Here is a 10,913-nt window from a genome sequence, read left to right as displayed (position 1 = left end):
CTGAACCGCATGCCTGATGAAACGGGAAAGCTTTCGTGATTTGCATCGCAAAGGAACAAATCCAAGGAGAGAGAAAAAAACCCGATGAATTCAGTCTAACCTTAGGGATGTCCTCTGTCCGATTTCCCCGAGGAAGGCCAAGCATTCTTCATCTACATTCAGTTCTTCAACTTGTGCGCGGATTGCTATAATCTGGCCACATGACCACAGATCCATTCATCAGAAAGTTTTTCAGAAATTCAAATCTAAAAGATGGAACATGACAAAGAACCTGTATCATTTCGGAGGGATTATAAATCTGAGTCCGGACAATGACCAGTCGGTCCAAAAGGTCGACGGGTACTCCGTGGGGACTGTTCATATCAGTCCCTCTACAAATATAAACATGGAGTCAGTAACGTCATCTATTACCTCAGCTCACATTATTTCCCAAAGATGAAACCGATAGCCAACAAAGAACCAAACCTTCCCCTCACCTTACGTTACATACGCCTCTATTTGTTGCAAATATTACTATCGGAGATAGCGAGCTCTCCAAAGCACGGTTCAAGTATGAAAAGCACTCCATATCAAGCATATGTACCTGAAATTTTTAATGTAAGGGAGTTAGTTTTAATAAAGCCAAAAGTTAAATAAAAAAAAAAGAACTACTCCTCAGGCAAATACCTCATCAATAAACAGAACTCCGGGAACAAGCTCCGAGACACCTTCATCTATATAACGGTTAACTACCTGCAAATAGCATACACTATATAAGATTGAAACCCTAATATACATCTGAAGTCTTCCATGTTACAATGAAGAACACCTTATTAATTTCTTGACGAAGCTTATCAGTGATCTCTGTCTTCCGAGGTTTCATCATTTGACCCATAAGAGAAAGAATATCCTGCCCACCTTGAGGTCTTGCATTTGCTGCATCCAGATCATGGAGGGTGACATCCTAGTCATAGTGAAGGAAGATCAGCACATGAATTTTCGGAAAGTTCTTTTTTTATCTTCTTCCAATTCAAGTATACATCCCGGCAGAATGTCAAGTCATCACAAAATCAAGAACAAAACAGATATGATTAGGCTAGAAGACGCTAACCTAGTAAATGTAAGGATCACGATTATTATAAAGAAAGGGAGATTCATTGATAAGCAAAGTTTGTAGAAGTAAACCTGCACTATCTCTTTCTTTTTGTGAACTTCTCCTTTAGGAAGCGGAACATACTCTTCAGCTTCTAGGTCAAATTCTGTGGCAAAAGCATCACTTCTACCGACCCGTTTGACAGCTCCACTATTGGCTTCAACATATATGACATCACCAACAGCTACCTGAAGTATAACAAGGAATCAGTAAATACCGACACTGGTCAACAAGTTTGATCTCTAAAACAGTCATCCGACCAGAAAAGAAAAGCAATTTGTACAATTATATAGCAAAGTAATTTAGTTCAACATCTGAAATAGAGTCAAGATAAGGAAATACTCAGAAGTACATTAGAAAAGAAGCTCACATCAGAAAAACAGCGCGGAAGTACCAAAAAGTCGAAGAACTTGCCTTTTCCTTGATCAAGGCATCATATATAGTGGGATCCAACTTCAGTTGTTTAGTTCCTTTCACTGTCTTGAGCCCAATTATAACATGACTGATGCTTTTACCGTAACCCCCAGTAGCACTTTCAGTTTCTTCTGGGGAGAGCTCGGTGACCTGGTACGAGAAAGGCCTAAATGCTAAACATCGAGTGGCAGAAACAACAGTAGGACAGAATATTGCATGAGAACACATCATATTGGAAGCCACAAATAGCAACACACCTCCCCTTCATAGACCTCTTTAGTTTCCTTGATGCGAAGGCCAATGGCACGTCTGAAATTCTCCATCAGAACCTCAGTTTTCTTAACCTCTGATGAGTAAACCTCAGATCCAACCATTGGACAAAAGGGAACCTGCAAACAAAGAGTAACACGTATGGAAAAGAATATCCATATTCCATCATTCGATACATTATATGAAAATTCATTATTAAGAAATCATAACAACATCTGGTGATGCAAATAGAAAATCCATTACTTTGCTTCCCAGCTCTTGGGATATTCCAAGAGCCAAAGCTGTTTTGCCGGTACCAGGAGGTCCAGCAAGCAAGAGAGCCTTGCCTGCCATTTTCTTCTGCTTTATCATATCCACAACAAGACCAGCTGCTTCTCTAGCCTCAAGCTGACCCACAAATCCAGCAGCCAAAGGTATGGGAATGCCAGTGGGCTAAACAAAGAGACAAAAGTTCAGCAAAGAACCAGACATTACAAGTTAGATAAAGAGATGGCACTGCATAAAACATCACCAACAAAAATCACTTGCTAATTTGTGTTGTAACCACATATATTTGGACTTTGGAGGCGTTAATCTCAGAGGTCCTGAAGATCTTGCTAAATAAAAAGAAAAGGATGGATCTTTTGGTCATATGCAACACTACATTTTGCATTTTTTCACCTAGCTTTTGTATTTATGTATGTTAATGCACAAGGGTATATAAAAATCCTCATCTACTGTGAAACACAAGCGACTACTAAACAACTATTTCATCGTAATCCAGAAACAAATTTCTGACCAATAGACGAACAACTAACGAACATCTCAACATGCAGAGCCCAATCGCACTATACCAGAATTGGCTCGGATGAGAAGCCATAGAAAAGAATGTGAGGAATCATAGAACAATGCTCATAGGCAGCACAAGGCTATCAGAAGCAAAACAAACTAAACTAAGCTTTTAGAACCTTCAACCAAATTTGCACGGTTAACAGAACAAATGCAGAGTAAGCATCAAGGCATGTCTTACGCGTTAAAAGTAAACAAAGCCGAAAACTTGGAAGATGAAAATTACGGCAGAGAACAGTGCAAAGAACAAAACCCAGAAAGAAAAAATGAAGCCAGCATGCAAAAAAGAGCAAACTTTCAAGTCGCCATAACCCTAAAGCCCACAGCTTAAACCCTAAACCCATACGAACTTGCAGAAAGAAAAAAAACACAAGCGATTCGCAAAAACCACTTCAGCCACACGGATACCGACAAAGAAGGAGGAAGAGAAAGAGAACCTCGAGACCGAGGCCTTTGATATGGGTGTGAGTGGCGATTCTCTGCTTCTTCGCAGTGGACTGAATCTCTTCGATCTTCACTTTATCCATCTTCGCAACCCTTGTTCGTCTCTGTAACTCTCACGGCGACGGTTTCTAACGCCTTCCCCGACGAGCTCTTACAGGTTTTCCGGCGGCGGAAGGATTCTGCTCCCTCTCTTATTGCGATGTCCCGTTATAGTGGTTTGTCTTAGTGGAGGGCTAGTGTATATATATTTTTAATTTTGGGGCAATTCTGGAAATATGGGATATTTATGGGGTCCTTTTTGAACTATTTTCGGTCTCGTCTTGTCATCCTATCTGCCAATTGGGCTCGGATAACACTCTTATTAGTTACCACTCGCCATCGGCAATGGAGACTGCCTCGATCTCCGCCGCCGTATTTTTCTCCGGCGCCGCCGTTACTCCGCCGTTTCGGAGAATCTCTCTGTCTCGGAGACCGGTTCACCGGAATTTTCGACCTTTGTCTGCTTTCAACACCACCGCTCGCGCGGGTTACACAATCTCTCTCTCTCTCTCTCTGCGTTGTTTTCGTGAAAGTTTTCCTTTTTTTTCAATCTTTCTAAGTAATTTCGGCTTTTCATCCTCTGGCGCGTCTTGTTCACTGTTGAATTGATTAATGGATCTTTGTGTTACTCTCTTTTAATTTTCCTCGATTTTCGTGTCCAAATCTTGGACTCGTGATTCCTGGGGGGTTTTAACCCTATAACCCACTTGGGTCGCAGCAATTTCAGGGTACACCACCGAAAAAAAAAAAAAATTTGCGACCTTATTACGACTAATATATAACTAATATACAACTAAAATAAGAGTAGTTTATTAGTCGTAATAAGTTGTATATTAGTTATATATTAGTCGTAATAAGGTCGCAAATTTTTTTTTTTTTTTCGGTGGTGTACACTGAAATTGCTGCGACCCAAGTGGGTTATTTGAGTAATATTCCCGATTCCTGGTTCTGTGCCCTTTCCGGTCCTGTTCATGTTCCAGGAAATCTGAAGTTACCTATCGTTTGATTTCTGGATTTTCTAACTCCGTTAACTAAATTTTGAGTTTTGTTTTTTGTTTTTGTTTTTCAGGGAGTGAGATTGTTGAGGAAGACGTCCTGCAAATGTTCTTGAAGGACAGAGAAGCAAATGGGGATTTTATTTCCAGAGTTTCTGATAAGCTCTGGCTAAAGGAATTTCTCAAATATGTTGATGATGATTCCAGTGGAGCCTCTGCAACTGCTGAACTTGACGAGCAGGTAAATATGTGATGCTGATGACTCGGTAATATCCACCATTTCCAAACCACACATCCTGTCATGACGATCCATCATGATCTTTGAACAGTAACCTTACTAAATTTTCCCAATTTGGTACTTGTTTTTACTTGATTCTATCTAGACTGTTTGCCCATCACTTTGATAGCAATATTGAGTCTTTACTGGAACTGTTACTTTGGTCTGTATAAGCCGCTACCTTTATGCAGGAAACAACGATTTCGAGTGCAGATGATGGTGATGGAGGGTTCCTGAAGCTTAAACAAACTCAGGAATGGATTATAGGGGAAAAAATCTCTGCCCCGATCAATAAGAAAGCAATGGCCAAGGTGTGTAATGTCTTCTAAAATGTTCATTATTGTTTACTCATACTTGTTGTTTCATATCGAACACCTTCTTCTCTCTCTAACTGTCTGGGTTTGATGCCAGGCATTGAGGGACGACAGTGAGAGAAGGAAGAAACTGAACATTCTTCAATACGAAGCTGTATGATTCTCTTCAGTATCTTTCTTGATTAGTCTGCTGGTCAAATCTTTGTGATCTAACCGATGTTTCTTTCTCAAAGATGTGTTGTTCAATATGTGATATGATGTGAATCATTATGTGGTTGCCTAACCGTAAAACTTGCTTCTGAATACTGATCTGTTCTCCTTTCTTCTTGCAGCTGAAACGTGAATTGACTCTTCTGTCTATCGGAATCGGAATTGGATGTAGCGGGTATTGCTTACTAGCTTTGTCAATCCAGGTTAGCTCTCTCTTGGCCAATATTTTTTCTTGTAAGTTCAACGATAGAAGCAATCATTCATGGAAACTTTCATTCAGAAGTGCTCAAGAGGGTCATTTAACCTTGTGCTAGAGAATAAGCTCTTGTTGACAAAAACTTGGTCATTTTCCTTTACATTCTTGCACTACAAACACAGTTTCTTCTTGATTTTGATTTTCCTTTAACAGACGAAAATAGAACTATTCACATCACAAGAACTGAGAATTGTGTTATATTATTCTTCATATTGTTAAGAGTGTCCTGCCCGTGTACTCAAAAGTCGAATCGTACAGCAACCAAGTTGATAATGTCTATTACGATGTCTTCGGTCACAAAAGAAAATGTTTCCAATCTCCGTCATCAAGGTAGGTATTGAACAAATTTGCTTAAGTGACATTCTATCTCATCTGGCAGGCTGCTATTAGTTATGCTGTTGGAGTTCTTTTCAGGTTAGTTGTATTCATTCAGTATTAAAATCATTTAATGGTTTCAAAGCTTGAGATTATAATTTCTGAGTGGAAGTTTCTGTATCGTTCTTATTGATTCCCTGGTTGTATATTCCTAACCGACTCTGGTTTCAGTGCAGTTGCTTGTACCTTCAGCTTCTGTACCGATACACCGATGTTGTGTCTCGGGAAATGGTTCCTGACATTTTCCTGAAAAAGAAGTCTAAGAAGTAACACTGCCACTCATAGTTACTATCTGAAAGTTGTCATCTTTGCCGTGAAATAGCGTAATTATTGTTCTTCTGCACTAATCAATTTTTCTTTTTTTTTCGTGAACTTAGAATCGGGATTAGAAGTGAAGACCTTCAGAACTTCATAGAGAGGACAATCAAGGGCAGTGGTCTTGCTCTCTCATCCCCTCGGCTCGTGTTACCGGCTGCAATCTATGCTCTCTGGGCTCTCTCTCACAAGTATTACCAAAATGACTTCCTTGATTTCCAGGTAGAGCTACCTTTTTCTTGCTCTGAATCTTTTGTCCGTTCTTGGCAAGTATCATCTTCATTGGCATTTACTACAACGAAAGTAAAAACCCTTCACTTGTTCTGGTAAAAATTCACATTCTTTTAGTGTATGATATAAAAAAAGTCGGTAGCTTTCGTCCTAAAAAATGGGATATGATCAGTATGCGCTGGAAAAAAAAATGGTTCCTTGAATGCAGTTTTTCGATCTGCCTGCCACGGATCTATATAATATATGATGATGATGACCATAGCATAGCCTTCCCTTTTCACGTTTAAACCTTTCTTTCAATGTTTCACCACAAAAAGCCGGATTCTTTCACGAGTTCTCGGCAAGCCTAACCTTTCCCGGCACGTCTTTTTTGCCTCGCAGATAGTTCCTGCAATGTTGGGCATGTTTGTATATAAAGCCGCGGCTCTCGTTCAAGTGTACAGAGATAACCAAGATCTCCAGTTCGTCTTCCCTGAAAACGAAGAACCTCCAAGAAACTGATCTTCTGAAAATTCCCCCACGAAGTTAAACTTAAAAAAAAATCGCAAATCCGCGTCCTGAGAGCGTTGGATGAGTAAAATCCAGCTTCTTGTTGGGTTTTTTCGCATACTTACCGAAGACAAAAAAAAAAAAAAAAAAGAGGATCTGGAGACGCTTCTTGGACATAGCCTGGTATATACTTACAGTTTATGTAGGGGTGGCTTATTCCGGTTAAATTCGGTTGTTTTCGGGTTTAGTTATTTCGGTTTATAACCGTTTAATCTTTATATTAAATTAGTTTGGTTCGACCGGATTGATGAAAATATTCATTTTCTTGAATAAATAGTAGGGTTTTTTTTTTTCTTCCAATGTGCTTTATATAGATAATGTGGAATAATTGTAATCCAAAATCAACAAGGACTATTGCGTTTAGGTAATAATACATGAAGGAATTCGGAACCATCGGGCTTAACCCGAGTCACTCTCCGTGAACAATGTTGATTTACACAAACAAATCTCGAATGATTCTGGCATGGTGAAGAACAAAAATTACCACAAAAACCCCTCTTCACATTTCATACAAGCCGCTCGAATACAGCCAAAGATTTTTATTTTTATTTCTCCTATTTGGTAAAATAAAATCATCAAAACTAAAAGAACAAAATAAAACTGCCAAGAGAATAGAGAGAGAGAGAGAGACTTGGCGGTTTTCTTCACCTATGCGCATGCATATGCAAATTTCCCTTTTTCCCCTCAAAGGCTTATGCTTTCCCTCGGGCCAAAAGATTTGATTCTGCAAATAAAAACTTACAACATGAGAGAAATAGGCCATAAGACAAATTTCAAGGCCGTACACTCCACCCTCTCGCCGCCAACGCTTGCCTCACTCTGTTTGCTGCCTCAGCGGTATCATTCAGTGGAGGATAACTCCAACTTTCAGCCATCTGAAAACAGATGACCCGACACCGAAAACAAATGTTTAAGATCGATAATATAATCGACGTCAAAGAATATTACATTCGGGACTGATACTATATAACAGGGGTTCCAAAGGACATTTAAAGTTATAATTTTGGGTGATGCTTAGTACTTACATCTTCAGAGCCTGTCAAAGGGCGGACCATTCCTCGCTCCCTCAAAGATTTGTGGAAATCTGCTATCCTCCATTTACAGTGATTAGCACCAATTACATACACTGGTTTACTGCAGAGGAAAATAAAATTTCAGTTTATAGATATAGCAGGTGAAAGATAATAAGAATGGAGAGGATATGAGGGTCAATTCATGCATACCCTGTGCTGCAGGCCTCGCTTATCAAACTGACAGAGTCTGCTGTCACGACAAAGGCATCACCCCAAGCTAAATGTCCCATGTATGGATTTGGTTCTGAAATTTTTTTCGGAACAAGTATTAGAATTTTTCCTGACCACGTCGTATTCATGTATAGAAGCTACAGCAAATTTTGCAGTAGGGTACCTTGGCCATTCCCAATGTAAACTTTTGGATTGTCTCCAAGTTCTTTGACAATGATTTTAGAGACCTATTTGCATAGCAAGTACTAGGTCAAGTTCAAGAAGAATCAATCATAAAATCACACTCAAGGATCAAATAAGGATGCTAAAGACCTTTCCGGGGGTCCTGTGGGAGAAAGATATTCTGACGCTCCCACATGAAGCAATGACGCTAAGAAGGGAGGCTGTTAGCTGCTTCGCAAGATCTGCTCCATACCTGCAATTACCTGTTGAGGAAGACAAAAGGATGGAATATAAGGATAAAAATTTTAAGAATCCGGAGAAATTAAGAACACCATCGAGCAAAATAGATGAGCGACAGAACATACGTGTAGGCCAGCCAATGTTAACAATGAGTAAGGGCTTTGGAAGGGCAGCAAATTCATCATGCCAGGTGCTAGCTGCATTACGGAGTGCAGCGTAATCAATCTGATGTAAAGATCCTGTAGTAAGTACCTGAAAAAAGACGTTCAATCGTGGCAAAAATAAACTAAGTCTGCACTATTGAGGTTAATTCTGAAGTGGTTTGGCATAGAAGAGGGCATGCAGTGAATATAACAGTTAGTGCTTACCACATGATCATCAGGAGGTTCACGAGGAGTTATCCACCTATGCAGAAACCGAGGAACCTGCTCTTGTGCTTCAGGGGTCAGTGGATAATAGTCGTGACGTGGTGTGATAACCATATCAAATCTATTTAACCGTGATCTAGGATGTTTTATCTGCAAATATTGAAAACCAAGGAGCAAAATTTAGACATCACAGGAATGAGGAATCAGTTTCCGTTTTTTGCTACTGGTCTGGACGTTGCAAATTTAATACAAGACTCTAAACTAGATTAATGATAAATAATATTTCGCAGCTTAGTACACGGTGTCTAAGTAACATAACGATCAGGTTAAGTCTAATGATCAAACCTGCACAACAAAGACGTTTTCAGATGCCAAATGCCGTATCGAGCTAGCAATAGAAATTGTATCTCTCCCACATGCAACCACCAGCAAGGGTCCATCCCTGGAAAAGGGGAACACAATCATTTTATTACACTTCCAACAAAATAACAGGGCATGGCTAAACAGACTCTTGAACCATGAAACAAAATAAAAACATTCTTTTCAGGCTTAACTTGCACAAAAGCAGGATAATAATTTGTAAAGATGGAGAATCTAAAGAGAGACACCCAATGAATCCAAAGGTAACAAGGGCTGCCAGAAAAGTTAACATACTTTTCAAAGGTTTCTCTGGCCATGCTTACAATCTTCTTCACATCAGCCTCCAAAATAGATGATAAGCCTACACCGCCACCATTTTCTGATGGTACAGGTGCAATATATTTACTGTTTTGTGTTTTTAACAACAATCTGGAGTAGAGGTAAATATGCCTGAGGATATAATCCAACTTTTTGTGAAGACTAACTGGAAGCCAGTGGAGCCACTCATTAATCCCCCCTTTCGGCCTCGTAACTCGCTTGCATAATCAAGACATAACAAAGTAAGCCATGCATATACATGCAATGGAAAAAAATAATGGTGAAAATTATTGATAATCTGATAATGCAGAAACCACAGGAGCAAAACAATGTTAACATACATACAACCGATAAAAATGAATCTGACCCAGGTTTCCTCTCTTTACACAAGACCTAGCACATATAATGTTCATCACCATATCATGCCCCACCTGGGACTATTCTCACAATTGACACCCACGGAACTATATCAATCCAGGAAATCCCAGTAACAAAGTCTTGATATTGAGGTATTGCTAAAGCCCAATATTTGAGATTCCATTCTCGGACAGCTTCTGTTTAAACCTCTGTCTAACAAAAGTGCTTCTTCAAATTTTCAGCCCATTCATGGTTTACCCTAAATTCGCAAAACTATAAGTATAATGAAACCTACATAACTATCGGTCCTTGCTTCTCTCTGCAAAATCTACGAATTCATTCAGTTCTTCCTACTCCGCACATTCAGACTAGCAGCCACAGTTTCCTATTTATATGGAAGAGCATCAGATTTACCCTCAACACTTACCTTGGCTGAACAAGTGCAAACTAAAAGGGTGCTTAAATTCGACATCTTTCATACAAACAAATCCAAAATTCAACATAAACCCAGACTCCGAATAGCCAAAATTCACGAAGACATGAAAAAAAGAGAGAGAGAAACCGATTCTGCATACATGAAATATCAATCCTAAACCAATCAGATATCCAGCTGCAAATTCCGGTGAAACACTACGTTACGCAAATCGATTCTCAATATAACCAACCAGATTGATTCCGCATATTACACAAAAGGTCATCCAAATCAACAAGAGGAAGAACAGGGTTCCAAGAGTGGATCGAACTCACATAGAGGATATGCTTCTCCGCCAAGCCGAGCGCGCGAACGAGACCGATGCTCTGATTCTCAGAGCCAGGGAATCCATTGCCGATGACGACGGCGCGTCTGACAACGGTGTAAGCTCCGCCTTCGAAAATCTCCGGTACGCCGGTGGGTGTAGTCGGTGGCTCCGGTAAGAGGATTGGTCTCATGCCGTCGTAAGATTTCGCAGGATTTCAGATCAAACCCTAGACGACGATGGTTGTCTTCGCCTTGTGATTTTTCGTTGGAAGACACGTTTTGAGGAAAAGGTCGTCGTGCTTTGCTTGACAATTGCAAATTATTCAGAACGAAAAATTGCGATGTTTTGATATGAAAACTGGTCAGGAAAAAAAATGGAAACTGTCAAGGGGTAAATATTTATTTTAGTTTCTTAATTATTTTTTTATCATTAATATACTTCAGATAATTAAATATAAAAATATTATCTAAATTTA

General features: G+C 39.6%; 3 protein-coding genes across 4 annotated transcripts in view; 1 reads left to right on the top strand and 2 right to left on the bottom strand.

Annotated features, from left to right (window-relative positions):
* Positions 1-3,346, bottom strand: part of LOC104810926 (ruvB-like protein 1) — a 4,237-nt gene extending 891 nt beyond the window's left edge. The window contains exons 1-11 of one of the 2 annotated variants that reach the window (XR_771354.2): positions 3,082-3,171; positions 2,060-2,248; positions 1,804-1,935; positions 1,547-1,696; positions 1,165-1,320; positions 809-943; positions 667-732; positions 477-583; positions 272-371; positions 101-192; positions 8-13 (exon numbers count right to left, since the gene is read on the bottom strand). Coding sequence is in view for 1 of the 2 variants with exons in the window: in XM_010537402.2 (XP_010535704.1) it covers positions 8-13; positions 101-192; positions 272-371; positions 477-583; positions 667-732; positions 809-943; positions 1,165-1,320; positions 1,547-1,696; positions 1,804-1,935; positions 2,060-2,248; positions 3,082-3,171 (1,223 nt within the window). In the remaining variant the exon portion in view is untranslated. Of the gene's footprint in view, positions 1-7; positions 14-100; positions 193-271; positions 372-476; positions 584-666; positions 733-808; positions 944-1,164; positions 1,321-1,546; positions 1,697-1,803; positions 1,936-2,059; positions 2,249-3,081 lie in introns of both variants that reach the window. The other variant, XM_010537402.2, reaches the window with a different exon arrangement.
* An 89-nt stretch (positions 3,347-3,435) lies between these two features.
* LOC104810925 lies at positions 3,436-6,938 on the top strand. The gene is made up of 9 exons (XM_010537400.2): positions 3,436-3,614; positions 4,197-4,363; positions 4,591-4,710; positions 4,811-4,867; positions 5,046-5,126; positions 5,559-5,593; positions 5,731-5,820; positions 5,932-6,091; positions 6,482-6,938. The coding sequence occupies exons 1-9, from the start codon at positions 3,473-3,475 to the stop codon at positions 6,599-6,601; spliced, it is 972 nt and encodes a 323-aa protein (XP_010535702.1). The 5' UTR covers positions 3,436-3,472; the 3' UTR covers positions 6,602-6,938.
* A 91-nt stretch (positions 6,939-7,029) lies between these two features.
* LOC104810924 (mitochondrial fission protein ELM1) lies at positions 7,030-10,801 on the bottom strand. Its single transcript, XM_010537399.2, has 10 exons — positions 10,446-10,801; positions 9,318-9,559; positions 9,009-9,105; positions 8,664-8,813; positions 8,421-8,547; positions 8,206-8,318; positions 8,057-8,120; positions 7,873-7,966; positions 7,675-7,783; positions 7,030-7,524 (listed from the first exon to the last, which is right to left on the bottom strand). Exons 1-10 carry the CDS (start codon positions 10,626-10,628, stop codon positions 7,423-7,425), a joined length of 1,281 nt encoding a protein of 426 aa, XP_010535701.1. The 5' UTR covers positions 10,629-10,801; the 3' UTR covers positions 7,030-7,422.
* Between the last annotated feature and the right edge of the window lie 112 nt (positions 10,802-10,913).

The sequence above is a fragment of the Tarenaya hassleriana genome, unplaced genomic scaffold (assembly GCF_000463585.1).
Source record: "Tarenaya hassleriana unplaced genomic scaffold, ASM46358v1 Cleome19, whole genome shotgun sequence".
NCBI lineage: Eukaryota > Viridiplantae > Streptophyta > Magnoliopsida > Brassicales > Cleomaceae > Tarenaya > Tarenaya hassleriana.
The sequence above is the reverse complement of the archived record's forward strand: the minus strand, read 5'-3'. Positions and strand labels throughout refer to the sequence as shown.